The sequence below is a fragment of the Oxyura jamaicensis genome, chromosome 3, assembly GCF_011077185.1.
Source record: "Oxyura jamaicensis isolate SHBP4307 breed ruddy duck chromosome 3, BPBGC_Ojam_1.0, whole genome shotgun sequence".
Lineage (NCBI taxonomy): Eukaryota > Metazoa > Chordata > Aves > Anseriformes > Anatidae > Oxyura > Oxyura jamaicensis.
The window spans coordinates 15,445,566-15,463,773 of record NC_048895.1 but is presented as its reverse complement, the minus strand read 5'-3'; the positions used below and the strand labels follow the sequence as shown (position 1 = coordinate 15,463,773).

Below are 18,208 nucleotides of genomic sequence, written 5' to 3'. Positions count from 1 at the left end.
GGACTCGTTAGATGAAGCAATTCACCCGATACTACATCCTAAATCAGTTTTGTTGAACACAAAGGCACAGCTATATCAAACGCAAGCCTGCAGTTATACCGAAACAAACTACTCCACATTTTCAGCTGAAGAAAAACATTACATGATTAAAGTACACAGGAGTACTGAAATGGGTTCAAACAATAGTTGTGAATCTTCCAGCTTCAAAGGCTGAAGAACACGCTCTTTCTAATGGGTTACATATTCTTTCAGTGATTTTAACTGAAAACTGAATACCATTCCCTTTTTCCCCTCTCTGCCTAACACTTCTGAAGAGGTCAGCGAGAGGTGTCTGTTACAAATGTCACATTTCAAATCACTTGCAGCAGTCTGAGCACCTAAGACCAAAGGCAAAGAAGACAAAATGATCTTTTTGCTACTACCTGAGGATGGTTTTATGATCTTTTTCCCCTTACTTTCATCTTCTATACTCTATATTTTGTAAAATTGATTAATTGCTTGAATTCAAGCAAGGTCTAATTCTATTAAACGTTAAACCAAACAGGTTTTAAAGCAGCTTGCCTGACGCATTTGTTCAGAAGACGCAATGTTTTGCTGTCTCCTTCACATCCAGGAAAACAGCAACAGGTAAACTGAAAGGAAAATATGCAGAGACTAGTGGCCAGGAAACTTGAACTACTGGTAAATAACTTTCCACTGTGCTACATTCTGGAAGGATGAAAGTTGTTGTACACATCATTTCCACATTGAAACAGCAATGCTGCTGGCTAAGTATACTTTTTCAGTTTTCTGCTTTTGTAAAGAATTATGTTAGGGACATTCTGTTTACACACCATCCAAAATTATTACACTACCACCCCACGGTGACTCTTGTAGCCTCACCATTGCAGATCAAGTGTACACTGTATCTTGTAAGTGATCCCAGTCCACCTTTAGCCCATGCCAAAGTTTCAGTTATCACATCTCTCTCAGGTGTCTAGCACATGCAGCAGTGCCCTCTCTCAGCAAATACTTTAACATGCTGTATTTTGTGGCTTGACCTCAATGGCATCTCTTAATTGAAAGTAAGGAAAGTGATGAAAATCTGTTCAATTTCTGTAATATTCTGCACTCCAAGTACTGGGGCTGTTTGCAGGCTGGTGCTGACTCGACTAACCTCAACGTCTAGAACATACAAGACAGCGTTTCTAGTTGCAAATACTAGACTGTGAATCCCTGGATTCAAAACAGAGTTACTAAAGATTAAAACAAAGCATTTTTAAATATAGAAAGATATTAGATAGAAAAACAGGTTTGGAAAAGTCATTTGAAAACTTAGAGAGTTCTTGCAGAACACAAAGTAAGTTTTCAGGATGTGTAACTGTTGCTTTTAAGAGTTAATTGAAAAAAATGTAGCAACTATCATTTATTGCAAGGCTGAGGAACTGTTGCAAAACAAACCTTAGCCAGCTCAACTTCCTCTGCAGCTTGTTGGTGCAGAACAACAAGCTGGGGGTTGTACTTCCTCACTGGCAGGAAAGGCAGAAAGTCACTCTGTATGCAGTCACAGCTGACTGTAGATTAAAGAGAAGGTATGAAAAAAATCTTTAGGTTTTACTACTTGGCTTACAATCCAAGCAAACTACTGCACAATCCACAGAACACCTGGGAACTTCCATTGGAATTGAGCTCATCTTTGCCTAAGACAGACTTGGGGAGTGGGAGAAAACGTTACCAAACCTCTGAAGATTCTGCTTTTATCAACATCACCATTCAGAAAGTGTTTTCAATAGAATTTTCCATATTTTTTGATAAAATTTCAAAGTAAAAAATAAACATTTGGCACTTTCTGAGTGTCCTCAAAAACATGATTTAATGGAAAACTGGATGATTTAACTCGAATCATCTCCCCACCCTATTTCTTTGTCAGTTTCTGGACAGCCTCTTTTGAGGGGAAACAGAAACAATTTAGATTAATTGCACTAATGGCCTAGGTACTCTCTGATTTCACAGGTGGATGGACAACAGAACAGGTGACAATAGATTTGTGCTTTTGTCTTGAGAAACAGACCCTCACAGTCAGATAATCCCCATCAAACGAGTAAGGTTTTGCATAGGCACAGAAATCCATCTGCAGGTTCACTTGAGATCCGTTTTTGGTCTCACAAAGTCAATTTGAAATCTGGGGTGTTAGTCACTGAACAAAACAGGATGCAGCAAGCATCAGCAGCTTGAGCCTCACACCTTTTGATGTGACAAGAAGTCAACGCTAAACCTCAAAAGCTCCCTCCTGGCTGGTGCTTGCAAAACTCTGACTGGCACAACCTTCTTTTGGAAACCCATTTCATCTGCCTCTGGTAGGAAACGGAAAGAGGCACGGCATGGCTGTCACCAAGTCTGCATCAGGTCCTGGAAGAAAGGGCTTACCTCATTTCCTTTTATTGCCAGAGAAAAGCCAAAGCTTTTAGATACGTATCACCTCTAGCGCCCTTAGCATACTCTAAGCGCCTCGCGCAGAATGACATGATTGAAAAGCATCACTGAAGGGAATTTTAAAGCCAAATTGCTGAGTTTTGTAGGAGTAGTACTGAATACTTATTAAAAAATGTATCTATGTATGAACAGGCACAGATCTCACAGATGACTAGCGAAAAGACCTAGGAAGGAAATATGTAAGAATTAATACATACTTAGCAACTAAGGCAGAAAACCCAGGGAGTGAGAAATGATTTTGTCTACTTTACCCTCCAGAAAGCTCCCATTTAGATACAGCAGCGGCTGCAAGAAATCATCAGTCCAGTATTTGTGATGCTGCTATAATGTGGAGCTTGCCATAACTGATGTTTAACAGAGACTTATTTTTAAATAACCAGGAGTTAGAATAGGAGGGACAGAGCTCCAGAGGCTGTATTTTATGATAAGGTCAGTGACAGTTTTGAAACAAACTGCAACAGTGCCTGCTTGCAATGTCAGACACCTCCCGATCGCGCTCTAAGTGAATGAGTGCAGCTATTTACAGAGTCATCATTTGTAATCAGATTTTTGATAATATGGTAGAGAATGGTGCTGAAAAAATTGGGGAACCAGTAGCTCCAGCTTCCAGTCACCTACGTTATGCCTATTTAATGAAAAGGCAACATCAGAGTGCCCCCCCAAAAGGCTGTAAACTATGAAGCAAAGGAAGAACCATCACAGGCTCTGAAATGCTTATGATGGCTTATTCCTTTGATCAGTTTATGTAAAGTACCACATATAATTTTCAGAACAAATGCATACTAATTCCCACATACCCTGCTCGTTTGTCTGCAGGAAATAACAGCGCAAAAGAGAAAAGATGCAAATACAGCACACTATTTCATAGCAGCCTTTCTCACCCACCAAATTAAATCTCTCCCACAAGTCAAACAAGGACTGTCCAAACATCTGCTGTACACAGAAGCAGGAACCAGGAAGAGCTGCATGCACAAGAGCAGAACGATACTGAGCAAGTAAAATCAAGAACACCTTTACCTGAACTGAAGGTGCTGGCTCTTGAGATTGCTTACTGGTAGATCCTTGTAAAGATGCTAAAGCAAAACTGTCAGTCTTGTGTAACACCGGGCCATCAATCCTCACAGTTGCATCTGTCCTATGTGACTGCCACGTCTCTTTTCTGTGATGAGATTCACCCGCCTGCTCCTCTCCAAAGGCAGCCCAAGAACAGCTGTCTTTTTGTTCATCTTCAAAAGCATTCCAATCAGTAGCCTGGTTACAACCTGCTGAACTGAAGTCCGCAAAGTCATCAGAGTCCTGAAAAGCAACACTCTCATCTTGAGGTTTTGGCACTGAATCAAAGTCTCCAAACTCACTATCATCACCATTTTCTACCTCAACAGTATGCTGGCAGTCTAAGCCAGAAATTTTACTGGTAGCATTACATTCTAAAGTGTCAGCAGTCTGATTTAGTTCAGCTTGATCCAACGTTGCTGGCAGCTGAGAAACAGTACTTGTGTCCCTGAATTCACCAAATGCATCATTAGGTTTGCTAATATGTGTAGGCTGTTCAGAAGTTCCTTCTAAAGCCAGAGCATTTATTGATTCTTGAGCATTAACGAAAGTGGGAGATGCACTGCTGACTGAACCGAAGTCACCAAAGTCGTCGTCATGTGTGTCACGGCAAGCTACAACTTCAGTACTACTTCCACCATTCTTAACATCTTCAGAATCACCCACGTCTTCTCCTGCAAGATCACTGCTTAGGCTTTGGATCTCATCAACTTTGATGTCCTCTGAAAAGTCATTGGGCTGAGAAAAGCCTTTGCCATTCTCTGTGTCGTGTTGTTTTTTTCTCCCATTGTTTTCTCCGTTTTCAGTAGTGCATATTGAACTTCCAGTTGTTTGAGACGTACTAAAAATTGTGAATTCATTATCCTCCAGTGCTGAGGAACCCTGTTCACAGCTAGCTTCCGCAATGCAAGTCTCTTCTGCAGTATGAGTTACTCTGTTTATTCTGTTGTTTTCCTGAATGCTCAGAGAGTCTCTTTCATTAAGAACACTGCATATTGTGGGCCCAGTTCCCTCTAAATGGATTGTTTTTTTGTTTGAAAATGTAGCAAAATCTGCAAAGCCTTCACCCGAGCTAGGCATTGAGTTCAAACTTAGCTCAGTACTATGGGTGCTAACAGTTTTTAGTCCCTTTGTGTCACTGATGCTGTCTAGATCTTCTGTTCCCTGAGGATTTACAGCGTCCGGTGCTGCAAATCCATTTGTTAGAATCTCTAGACATGGAAGTTTCTCACCATTACAAGCATCTATTTGCTCATCCTGGCTTTCAACTGCTGTATCAGTTCTAACAACATCAGAAGGAAAACTCTCTGATTTCCCAGCGTTCTCTCTTCGTTCCCCTCTCTTGTTTACATCTTCTAAACTTACATCAAAAGCGGGACCTGAAGTTCTAAACTTAGATTTTTCTTTGCTGGTACTAGTAGATGACATATCAGAAAGTTCCTTAGTAGGAGTTGGAAGCTCTGCAATGCAGTCTTTAACATTTTTAACAGATGTGAAAGTTGCAATGCTAGCTACATTGTCAGAATAATCATGAAGGGGGATAAAATGATTTGTGGGTATAAACTCCTCCTTTGGATGACTGTAGTCTGGAGTATCAAAATCTGCAAAAGCTACACCAGCAGTGCTTACGCCAGAAAAGCCTCCAAATTCCCCAAATTCATCTTCATCGTCGTCATCAGCTCCATTGTCTAGTGGTGGAGGGGATGAAGAATACATTCGAATGATGTCTGGTTCCATTGTTTAGTTCCACTTCAAAGTTAATATATTTCTATAAAGGCAAAAAAGAGAAGTATATTAGGATTTGGCTACCTTGCCTTCCTTCGCATTTTATTTTTCACTCTTTCACATTTTAGAAGTGGACGTATAGGTCAACGTCAATATTAGATGAAAAAGGAACATAAAACACCACCATATAAAACGTCTGCAGAATGTTTACCCATAACTTTCAATACTCAGAAATACGGTTTTCTTTCTCTACCATGAAACCAGGCAAGGTTTACATCAGAAGCCCGGCAAAAACAAACAAAACCACACAACGGCAGTCTCAGCTAAAGCCCATGACAAGTAACTTTCAGCAGCAGTTCCATTGGATGTAGCATACAGGGCAGATTACAAAGGTGGCAACAATTTCCCAAACCCATTTTCTAACCAATTCTTCTGTTTTAGAAGTCACAATCTACTGGGGACAGTTCAAGTCTCTTGTCAAGTACTCCACGATCGCATTTGTCAACAAACGGTGCTGAAATGCCAGAAAACAAAACACAATTGTCTTGAGCTGTCGTGCAACGCACCAATGCAACTAAATTGAGTTTTAACCCACCAGTTCCCAGCGTCCTGTCACCAGGAATTCATCACACAGCCAGTTACCCTTACAAATAGCCAGGTCCACCTTGTCCCACACTCAGCTGTGCCCTTCACCTCACTGTGCCACAGAAATTAAGCCACTTGATGGACAGTCAGTTGTGTATGTAACATAGCAGGTCCAAAAACTTGTAAAAATGCTGCCTTATGCTTTGAAATGGTGAAGGAGTGATGGAAGACGCTACCGTTATAATTGCTAGCTGTGATCTGCTGTCCTACAATTTAAGTCTCTACCAATTCCTAGGTTTCTGTCAGGTCTCCCTGTTCTCTGGATTTCCTAACTCCAAGCCAAAGCGTGCTGTCTCCCCAGCTGCTGCTGCCAGCCTGCTTTTGGCCTGCAAGCCTCCAGCTGGGAAACGCCGTGAAAAGCGCCTTCAAAGCCCAGAAGCAAAACAAACTTCTCCATCAAAGCTTATTCTGAAAAGCAGAATGGAGCAAGATTATCCATAAAATATTTAAACACAAATCACTAAATCACACAGGGAAAAAAAAAAAAAAAAGTATGAAACTGTTCTCATGGCCTAGATAGAAAGAGATTAAGGACACCATCTTAACATTGCATTAAAGCAACAATCAAGGCATGGATTGAGAATTCCCACCAACACCAAAAATGGTCTATTTTTTTCCACTATTGCATGTGATTAATGAACCACTAGCTAATATTGTTTATATATTCACAACTGAGCACATCACCTCACCAGTTTGTACCTTAGAATCCTGAAACGGAGAGCTATAACGGGGCTCTTTCCATTTGAAATGTCATTTTTCTACCAATAACCTGTAAAAAACTAAGCATTACCTGCAGAAAAAAATAGAAACCACCTATATGTATTAGCAAATAGTTGACTTTCTAATTACTGCAGCAAGTGCAGACTGAGTTTTGAAACAAAAGCAAAACAAGGATCCTTAACTCCAAAGTACTTGGCAAAGGACTTTGTACATGAACCTAAACAACATCACGCAGAGGGTACAACAACAACAAATGAAGCCCTGCAGCTCTTTTCAAGCACAACATACCACAGCTCTTGAGCCAAACAACTCATCTTTTTACCATGAAAACCTGATAGCTTTAAGGTGACTAACATATCTTCAACTTTTTTAAAGGGTATTTTGCAGTTATAAAAGAATAGGCTGCTTATCAAAATGAAACCAAGAAGTAATTTGTAACATCACATGAAAACTGAAGACTGCAGAGAAATGTTGTTTAGAATGAAGTTGTCAACAAGCTCCCACATAGGCTTACTCAGCACCAGCTGCTTAGCAAGGTATTTCAGAGAGCAGCTTCACTCTCCTGTCTCAGAGGCTTCGTCGGCCAAAAGCACTCTCCCCATTTTACATCAAGGTCTAGCAACTGCTGTTTAATGCCATACAAGAACATAAAGATCCTGTCTGAGATGGTTGCGGAGTATGACTTTGAGCTCACATTGACATTTCGCCAACCTGTTTACCTTCCAAGCTCCTGGGCTTCCTATCCACTAACTACGATAACAGCAGTTCTTCTTTGTGACTATCAGAGCAGTCATGCTGGTTGTTCTTTTGTAGGAAAAATAAAAATTAAAAAAAAAAAGACTGGTTAGGTAGATAGAGGTTTATCTGGTATATATTAGCTGTGCTCATCCCAAGGCATCATACTCTGGGGAAAGCACTCTTCAAAGCTAGAGAGGAGCTGGTTAAACCCCACAGCCCTGTGTCGGGACTTCACGACTCCCAGAGTCGCAAACCCGTAGCTCTTCAGTAACACACTGACACTAATGGGAAAGGACAGAGAAAGCAGCATCCTTTGAAATGGGATTCACCTCCCTACCAATTCCTGCTACTGGCCCTGGAAATGGGAAAGAACTTATTGAATTCCACCCCCCCACCTTTATTTTTTTGAAACAAAAAAAAGTAGATTTATTTGGTTATTAAAAAAATAATTCTTTGTAACTAAATCTGAGTCCATGACTTTCCAGTTTAATCTCAGTAGGCATCAGCACAAATTTATTATTAAACCTCCTGGAATTTAACAGGAGTGTTTACACCTCCTTGGAAAATTCAGTTGACACGGTATTTATTATCTTACCCCATGTGATAAAAGCTGAAGAGACTGTAAAGGCAAGAAACCATTTTTTTGGAACACAAAAACCCACCCTTAACACTATTTCAAGGATGGCACTGGCTAGATATAAACCAAAAGAAAAAGGAGCTTGAAGAGAAGCTATGAAATGGCTGGAAAGAAGGAAGGTAAAGACAAGAGTCCTACCAAAACCCACCCAAACAAACAGGAAAAAAAGCTAATAAAGCTAGAGGGTGGGACAAGCAGCTCCATCACCAAGACCAAACACTATCATTAAAGCCACTGCAGCCTCAACACTACATTTTGTCATGTCATTAGATGTTTTCTTCTTTATTTGGCAAAGATGCACTCCGAAAGACATCTCTAAAGCTATTTTTAAGACAGAAAGGATTTTAAAATAGAAAATGAGTGTTCCGCAGCCTGGAAAGTAAAAAAGCATGCCACCAATTCCATAAAAATTTGAAGCAGAAACCCAAATAAAATCCTTAAGTATTTCAACTACTCTCAAAGCGGTAGCCTATAAAACATTAAATACTTAGGAAAGTGAAATGCTTACACTGACACAAGTTAAATCTAGAAAGCTAACACACTTGATTGTGAAACACCCATTTCTGAAGTCCACAAGACCCAGCCTTGAAGTTCTCAATGCCGTATGAGTACTGAAGACCAAGGTTAACGCAGAAGGAATATATATATTAAAACCCCCAAATGAATACATATCAGGTTTTTCTTCTTTTGAAGGAATTTTAGAATAATCACATCATGAAAGCAAATATATTCAAGTAAAAAGGAGATAAATCTAGATAGACGAGAAGCCTCTATCCGAAGAGCCTTATTTTTACTGATGAGAAGCCATGAGAAGGGAAGGAGAACGCACACAGTAAAAGCAACCTCAAATTTGCTTCCATCTATCAAAGATATGAACTTACAGCTCTGTGCTTAAACAATGACATCAAAATTAAGGATTTCCCAAATCTCAGCAGGTACTTTGGTCAACTGCATTTCCTTCACTGGGCGAAGAAGCATCACGAGGTTGGCAGTCCACCTGCATTACTGAGGCTTTATGGACCACAGTTAGGGAGAATGCTGAGGACCTCCTAAATTATGCATGATACAGACCACTATTATTTGAATTAAGAAGTCAGACTAAACAATGAGGCCTGAGCTAATAACAGAAGTTTTATTTCTTTTTTTTTCAATCTGTAGCTCAAAGACATGTTCCAACACTATGAATCAGAGGCCTTGAAGAAGTCCTTCTGCACTTTCCCATTAAAAAAAGGAAGTTTGTCTGAACTTGTTTCACCACATGCAAGCTTTTTTAAAGGAAAATCTTCTTACATTTCTAGGCATGTAGAAGCTGTTTCTCACTTGAGTTATTTGAAAAAAATCACATGCAACTCTGCATTAGTTACTGCTCCGCCACCTGACATCACAAGATCTCAAGCGAAAAATGCCCACGAAAATTATTTCTTAGCCTGCACTGGATGTACTTCCACACATTATCTATTATAACAAAAATTATACAGTAAATGATAAACAAACAAACAAACAAACTATAGTTATCTTAATCTCACCCGGAAATAAGACTGTTCAGAAACTTCTTAGGGGCATGGTGATCTAAAAAAATAAAATAATACCCAGCATTCAGGAAACAAAATGAGTAAAGTGGGGGCAACACGCATCACTGTTGAAGACAATTTACCTCCAAGACTGTTTTCCCCCCCAGTTAACACAAAACACATAGGCGAGGAAGAACAGAACAAAGGTAACTTGGGGCTGAACCAGACTGCCAAAACCAATCAGATTTGCAGGAAGACTTCCGATCACTACGCATTTCCCCCCCTGCAACTTCTGCCACAGGGAAGAAGCTTCCTTCCATTTTTTTATTTCAAAGCACTTTTAAAACATCACCGGGATCATTTACACAACAGCAGTCCCACAGCACAATGCTCTGCTCCAGATACGTTTCAGGAACAGTTGCCAAAGCAGGATCTGCGAGGAACATTAATTGTAGTCAGCTATCAAAGCTGTGATCAGATTCTCAAATCCTCATCTTGAATTAGTTTAATCAGTTTAGTCCATATGATCTAACTGCATAATCACTTGTATGGGCTCGTTTATCTTTTTTTTTTTTTGAAAGTCATCTATGTCCAATGATGGAAACGCATCATTGCATTTTACAAACCCACGTTACAGATGCATTTTGAAAGTCCATGTTAAAAAACTCCAAAATGTATGAAACTGTACTGTGTATATGTTAATATAATTTAATTGTTGTTTACAGAACTCAGAAGACCATCATACTAAATGGTTATCGGAAGGAAATTGTTTAAATGTTTATCTGTCTTTCCCCGCCCTTGGACTAATCGCTGATAAATTTTTAACATGGGGCATACTCCCATTTCACCTTGAAACATAAAAAAGCATGGGAATTTTTAGCCTTAATGCACTTTCCTTCAGAAAGGATTTCATTATGAACCCCTTTCTTGACTTTCAAAAGCGTTCCACCTGCCAACCACAAACCATTGAACCCAATTCATTATCCTTCACTGGAACATTAACTTGGTGAAAAGCCACCAGGCTAGCAGAACAACAACTTTGTTCATTAATTCCTTTAGTTAATCCCTGCTTTGTCTGGCATCTCAAACGGGGGCTACGAGCTGGAACTGCGGCTTCATCTTTTGTAGTGCAGAACTCTCCATCCAGCTCAGACATACCCTGCCAGCCACGCTGTGAGGCTCTATCATCTTGTATACCCACATTTCAAGCGATTAACCCCATCACTTGTAAAATGTGATTTTACTCAGGAAGTAGAATTTTAAAAAAAAATCCACGACTGAGATGCACGTTACTTATCTTCCTCGTATTTAAGAGGGAATTGGCTCCCAAATTTAAAAGCCTGCCAAGAGGTTAACATGCACTTTACCATTTATGTGCTCATTTAAACGTTCTGGAAAAAATACAGATTTTAAACTAATGGAGAACACCGATTTTTCAGCACTGTATGTAGTCCGGATTCTTCTTTGAGAGAAATTATAACAGTTTTTACCTGCACATAATAGAGCAGCTATGTTTCTATGGTTTGTAATAACCCAGATTTCTGGCAGCAGAGCTTGAAGTGAAGAATCAGAGCGCATTTCAGTGTTCCTATTTAGACTGGATTAATTTATTCCCAATCACAGATTTATGTTGACAAGTGTCAGCAAGTTTTTCTGAATCATAATAAAGATAGTTTGTATTATTAGAGTGATAATGGATTACCATCAATTTGTCATGACATGCAGTTTGCCCAACATTTTTCAGAAAAATGTATCACAGAATTGTTTTCTTTCAGATGTCATTTTCTGCAACCCTTTACTTGATATTTAAAAAAAAAAAAAAAAAAAAAAAAACTACAGCTGATAAAAACCACTCGTTCCGGCTTCCGTCTGTTTCTTTATATCCACACTGATATTCATTATGAAGGACTTTCACAAACAACTTTCACTATCGTAGACATAAGACCACTGTTAAAGTCGCACTCTAAATGTAATTCATCAATACACTTACAGTGCATATCGCCACTTTGTTATAAAGAAAAAAAATGATGCTGATTAATTTGGTCCAATTCAATCCTATTGCAGCAGTTCTTGGTTTTAAATCTTTTTTTGTCTAATTTCACAAGCATTTAAGCACGTAAGGAGTTAACATGAAATACACAACAGAAGAGAAAAAAATCTGTAATGATGGAAAAGATTACAATAATAGTTGATTCAAGCTTTGATAGTGCAAGGATTCAGAAAGACAAAATTAATACCCTATCACATTTGGAAATTCATACCCTACTTTTACGTCAAGTCACTAATTAGGTTTCTAAACCATTGACTATCAAACCAGGGTATCTCATTATTTGCTTGTAGTAAATAGGGAACAGCATCTGCTTTCCTCATACGTGGACCACATCCTTGTTCATTACCTTTTTTGCAGAGCCATAGCAAATCTAACAAAGATACAGCAGCAAAGAGAAGAACGTAATTATGACAAGCAAAAGCAGGTATACACAGTTCCTTGTCTACGCATCTTCTAAGGCAGAACTTAAAATAGTATGTTTAGTTCTTATATAAGACCTAAAACACTGGGAAGCCACCAGGAATACTGCTAAGTAAGAAATCATTGAGATATATAAACAAACAAACAAACAAAAACAAACAACAAAAAGTAATAGGTTAGAATGTTTCCTTTAAGGAGAACATTAGCAAAACAATGAATAACTTCTCAATAACAGATTATTCTGAAAGCAATCTGAGTTAAGCAACCCATCACAACCCATAAAGAAACTTAAACTAGGGATGGCATGATCAAGATCTCCACGATAGAAACTACAAGGTTACTGAAATGCCTTGCAGCAAAAAGCTTGCAATGGCAAGGAGGTGGATTCAAGTCATTAGCTGCTAGTGTCTGTTCTTTCCAAGAACATTCAGCTCTTCACTGCGAGGGAATTCCTCAAACTAATATCAAAAATGTCTTAGTAAGGACCAGATTTAGACTCCTCGTTACAGCAAAATGCTGGCTTCTAGTAAAAAAAGCTGTCTCCCATTATAACTTTGCCTTTCCATTGGCTTATTAACAATGGAAAATGGATTTATGGTCTTTCTGTTCTGCACCTAAAAACTCATTTCTGGAAGGGCCGGTGTAAGTGTGAGAAGTCTGTCTGTTAAAAACATTATTCCTACAACTAAAATCCAAAGAGAGTCATTGTCCAAGCTTCAGTCCATATGTTCCTAAATGGGTTTATTAAGTTTACTTTTCCTTTTGGAATAACTTACCAGCAAACAAAATACAGAAAGAAAATGTTTACTTCATAAAGCCTCCAGAAATCAATGCTTTCGATTTTGAATCTAATGCTGTTACAGCCAGAAGGTCCATTACGCAAAGCAGGAGTTTCAGGACACTGTTTTTGTTTTCCTCAAGTTATGTACGTCCAAGCAATGTTCTCCAGCTCCGATACGGCCAGAGTGTCTAAATAGAAGCCTTATTTCTCATTCCCCAGCATTTGACATTAATCAATACAATTGTACATTATCGCGGTTTCAACAAACTCTGAATACGCCAGACACCTTCTATTAGGAAGTGCTGTATGTAAAAGGAACTTTAAAGTAACAAAACTCAGGAGGCTTCCTTCCATCAGGACTCAGGCACTTATCTCAGCAGCAGCTCAGGCTTCCTGTCCTCCCCAAGCTGGCAGTAAACACAAAGCATCCTCAGACGATTCACCCTATATAAGATTCTAAGCTCTTTGCCACTGCTTCTCTCCCTCTCATTGCATATGAGAAGACTAAGTTAGGTGGCACAAATGTGAAATGTAAATAGGTCTGTGATATCTTCCTTTAAATCTTACTTGTCAGATTATACAGAAGCAGTCAAATGCATGCTTTCACTAGCTGTGCTGTTTTGCTTCTCCATATTCCATTTCTGCTTAGCCGTGGAATCCAAGGAACATTTGAAAAACATGAACCTGAGCGTTGTGTTTGTTCACGACTCCCCTCTTAACCGAGAATAACACCACTTCCCCAAAACAAAAAGACCAGGTTATTTTTACAAAATTACTACGAGCAAAACAAATCTAATGTTTTCACTGCATATCAGCTGACTGGCTTCAACAGCTGCAGAAAAAGACACCGTATCTAAATCTGTGAACAGACATTGGGGAAGACGTAAGAACAAGCATGATTTTAAACTCATGTAGGCAAACATGCTCGGCTGGGAAAGTCAATCAGGTTTAAGATCTGGCTCTGTGGGAACACTGCATTTGTGCGTAACCTACTGTACACATCCAAACAATGCATGAAGTGAGAGATTGCGTAAGGAATGCATAACCGGGATGCTTTCATTCTTAACATTTCTTAAATTCATTTTACAGCAGCGTTCCACTCTGCGAGAAAATGCATTTCTGCATGTTACCCTGAAACATGTTAATTGGGAACCTGTTCTAAATTAAGATGAAAAGGTGCTGGATTAGAAAGTATTACAACTAAATTACCTAAGGTCAACTCTTCTTAGAGGTTTATTTACAGAGCAATATGTTCCAGTGCACTCAAACCTACCGTACACTCAAGTTAAGAGCAGACTACAACTGCCTCGAGGTGCATTCTTAAAGGAAAGGGTCTCACAAAGCTCGCCAGAGGAAATATGCTAGCACAAGCAAAACAACTGTAGTTTTTCCCTCCATTACTGCAAATTCTCGCTTGCTTTTAAGTGAACTAATATTTTCTTCAACATGCAAAGAACAAGTAGGTGAGAAAAACAAAGCAAAAATGTACCTGACTGAAGCAAGTTAAACACACTTATCAGTAACTGACTTAGATTATTCAGCATTTATTCCACCCACAGACACTGCCATACTAAGAATATTAAGAAACATTCACAATAAATGAGGGATACCTAATACTCCAAAGAGTAAGATCTATTTTGCATCATCTTTCAACAGACATATGATCTTGAGGTTTCATGTTTCCTTTCCCCAGTACCTACTTTCAAAGATACTAAAGGTAGGTGAAGATTTCCCTTCCTTATGCTTCTTCCAAATGACTCTTGGATTAAAAACACACAGACACACACACACACAAACTCCCTTACAGAAACAGACTCATTAACTCACCTTGCAATTGGTGCCCATACAGAAACATTCCTTGCAGTGTCAATCCAAAACTTTAATTGCTACAGACATTAGCACAGAACAAAGTCTGCTGGAAATGGGACTGTCAGTTTTCAAACACGGCACATTTCAAGACTTCTGTGTGTGTGTGTACATCGGAGAAGCTTGAAGTAAAAATCTGTGAAACCTACCGACGAGTAGGATCTGAGAGAGGGACTTTTCCAAAGAGGACTACCCAGAAAAATCACAAATGAGTATTTTGAATCCCCATGAAAAGGTTAGCATGTCATTGCAGTAAAACATTCACAAAGACATAGTTTAAGTTGTCAGACACTACAATAGCACAGAAAGGAATGAACAGTTTGTAGAAAAAAATAATGAGTATCTGAAAGATGATTATGCTGCTGAGTATTGTGAAAACAACTAGATCTAGCATAGGTTTCTTTACCACTGGTTTTCCAACTGATACCAGTACATTTCTGCAAGGAGAGCTCTATGAATATTTTAAGAGGAAAGGGCAAAGAGTTGACTGAAGTCTGTCTAAGCTGGTTTATTATTTCCACTGTGAAAGACAAGTCTTCTGAAAGTGCTTAAGAGATTCGGGGGGGGGGGTCATGCAACTAGGGTGTTAAAATGCTGACATTAACTTAAGCTAGTAAAGCATTTCTTGATGGTTACTTACAAACATGAAATCACACGCTGCCTTAATCAAAAGAAATATGTAACAAATACAGTTGACTGCAAATAAGTCTAGATTTTATAGATCTACGAAATCCTGTGCTAAATGAAACCATGATCATGGCAAAAAAAAATAAACAGAAGAACTGGATTGCACAAATTGCTATATTCAGGCTGAGATCCTTCAATTGTTTACTTATAAACAAATTAAGGAAGTCAAAAGAAGAGGTCGTGCTTTCACGTGACCTTAGAAGGTCACACAACAGCTATTTTACTCAAAACATCATGTGGAAAGGAAACATCACAACATAGTACTTTTTCTGAAGTCTCTTTTCTATACAGCTAATTCATATTTAAATTCTCATAGCCTCAAGTTTATGCTATTAATTTTCACCTATGTGAAAAGGGAGATTTCCTGAAAAAATAAAATAAATTATCAGTCACGGGTACTCCAGCTCTTCCCCTGGCTCTCCCAATTAACACAATATTCCTCCAGATACATCTCCAACTGCATTAGGCATATGAGCGTGCATACAGACTTCTGTCTGCACTGACAATACAACCTAATGTTTTTAGGCTTAAAGTAGGCTAATTGGTTTTCCAAGTCTAGTTCATATGTCCAGAGAATAAAACAAGAAGGAAATACTTTTAATTATGTTCAACCTCTAAGGACCAGCCCAGTTAAAAAAACAACTTCCATCAAGCTCACTTTGCCATGAACTCAGCAGCTGAAGAAATCAGCTCTAACGAAGCACATCACACTGTAAACCACAGACGGGAACAAAACTTATGTGACCAAGGCATTACAGCTCCTGTTAATGAAGTTTTTTGTGGTACCTCAGTTCATTTATGAGCAGATGTTTACTTCAAATGGAGCAGCAAACTTCCCAAAGTTTTGATTTCTGTGCAGAGCGCTGAAGCTGGACGAATGGGCTGCCACCACCAAGAAACCAACTCAGTGACACTCTGAAGGAATGCTAGGGCTTAACCCTCCATTTAAGAAACAGTTCTTCTCTAAGAATATTTTGGTTTGTCAAGTCGCCACGTACAACAACAAACTGAAGCGTCAGTGCTTAGTATGTGTTTCAACACTTAATATGCGTTTCAGCATTTCTACTGAATTTTAGAACGGCGTTACGTTGAAGAAAAACACACGACCCACCACATAACTTTTTTTTGGAGTGTCACCTTCGGCTGCACGTAGCTCCTGCCCCTCTGAGGGGAAGCAAGCCCCCAGGGCCAGCCCCACTGGTGGCACCGCACCACACGCACCGAGCCCCCCTCTCCCAGGGCGGGCCCAGCCCTCGGCCCTCAGCCGCCACCTCACGATCGTGCCTGATCCTTGGGGCCCGGCTGACCCCACACCCCCGGGGGGCTCTGCAAGGGACAAAGCCGCCGGCTGGGGTCCGACCCCTGGCCGCTGCGGGGATTTTTACCTCACCCTCCGCCGGGCGCGGCTGGAGGGAGGAAGGACGGAGAGGAGATTCCCTCACAGGGCCCGGACGAGGCAGGACAAGCCCCGGGGATCCCCCGCTCGCTGCCGCGGGGTATAGGGTGCCCTTCCCCGGCCGAGGCCCGGAGGAAACCGGCCGCCCCCAGCTGTGCGACCTGCCGGGGCGAGGGGATTGCGGCGGCGGCACCGCCTCTTACCTGAGGGCTGCGCGGGGGGCGGCGGGGCCCGGGCGGGCATGGCTGCGGTGGGGAAGGGGAGAGGGGACGCGGCCGGTTATCTGAGGCCTCCCGCGGCAGCCGCCATCGAGGGGGAACCCATGTCACGGCGACAGGAACCGCGTCGCGGCAGCCCGGCCCCCTCCCGGCGGCCACCGCCTCCTGCCCTGCTGCCACCGCCCACTTGGCCCCGCACAGCCACCGCCCCCGGCGCTCCCAGCAGCGACCAGAGAGGCGGGCAGCGCCGGGGCGGGCAAGGCGAATAAATAAACGAACGAGCGAGCAACGCTGCGGCGGCGGCGGCTGCCCCGCTAAGGGAGACGGCGGCGCTGCTGCGCGGCCGCCATCTTGAGTGCTGGCAAGCCTCCCCTACCGCGGCAGGGCGGCCATCTTGGACGAGGGGTGAGGCGGGGGAGCGGCTGGCAGGGAGGTGAAGCCGTGGCCGACATGTTGAGTGAGGGCAGCGTTTTTTTTTTTTGTTTTTTTTTTTTTTCCCCCCTCTCGTAGTCACCGTTACCTCCGCATAACGGCTCCCCGAGTCGGCCGGGCAACTTCCGCGGTCCCCCGGGGCTCCCTCAGTCCTCACAGCCCCTCTGGTGCCCCAGGTAGCGGGCTGGGGTCTGCAGCTGCGAGCAGATGGACAGCCCCGGGTTGCGGTGCTTTCCGTGCTCCTGCCTAGTGAATATGAGGGATTTAAGTCTTATGTTTTTAAGAGGTGCCCTGTGGCCGCGCAAGGTGGACCCTGAGGGAGGCTGTTCGGGTGCGGAGCCGGGAATCCTGTCAGGAGCCGTGCCCGTCCCTCACGGCTGTTGCGGTGAGAGGGCTCGGGGCCGTGAGGGAGTTTCTCCGCGGAGAGCTTCGGCAAACCAGTGGGAACATAAAAAGAATCCCCCAAATAGAGATAAGGAATCGGGAATAATCTGTCGGAGTGTTCAGCCGGGAAAGTGGCAGGAGGAGAGCTAAGAAAGGACAGTGCTTTGCAGGTGGGAGCAGCGTTCTAGAGGATGGATACCTGTGGTGTGAGGGCTCGGTGAGGGCTCAGAGCATCTCTTCTCAAAATCTCTAACGAGATTCTGGTTTTGTCTGTGTTATGAGATGGCTTTATTTCTAATTCCTGAGGTTTAGGATAACATTTCTGCATAGGAAATAGCTGATTGCAAAGTTTTGCCCCTTTGAAGATTAGGGGGAAGTAGTCTGATCATATGTATATGATCCCACAATCCTGTTTCCAAATCCACCTCTGGAACAGACAGCAAGATTACTATTCCACCTTTTATGTCTCTGTG

At 41.4% G+C, this 18,208-nt stretch overlaps 1 protein-coding gene across 3 annotated transcripts in view; it reads right to left on the bottom strand.

Annotated features, from left to right (window-relative positions):
* Positions 1 to 17,064, bottom strand: part of AFTPH (aftiphilin) — a 46,215-nt gene extending 29,151 nt beyond the window's left edge. For all 3 annotated transcript variants that reach the window (XR_004749019.1, XM_035319927.1, XM_035319928.1), the window contains exons 1-2: positions 16,905 to 17,064; positions 3,490 to 5,293 (exon numbers count right to left, since the gene is read on the bottom strand). Coding sequence is in view for 2 of the 3 variants with exons in the window: in XM_035319927.1 (XP_035175818.1) it covers positions 3,490 to 5,262 (1,773 nt within the window). In the remaining variant the exon portion in view is untranslated. The remainder of the gene's footprint in view (positions 1 to 3,489; positions 5,294 to 16,904) is intronic.
* Positions 17,065 to 18,208: the final 1,144 nt, after the last annotated feature.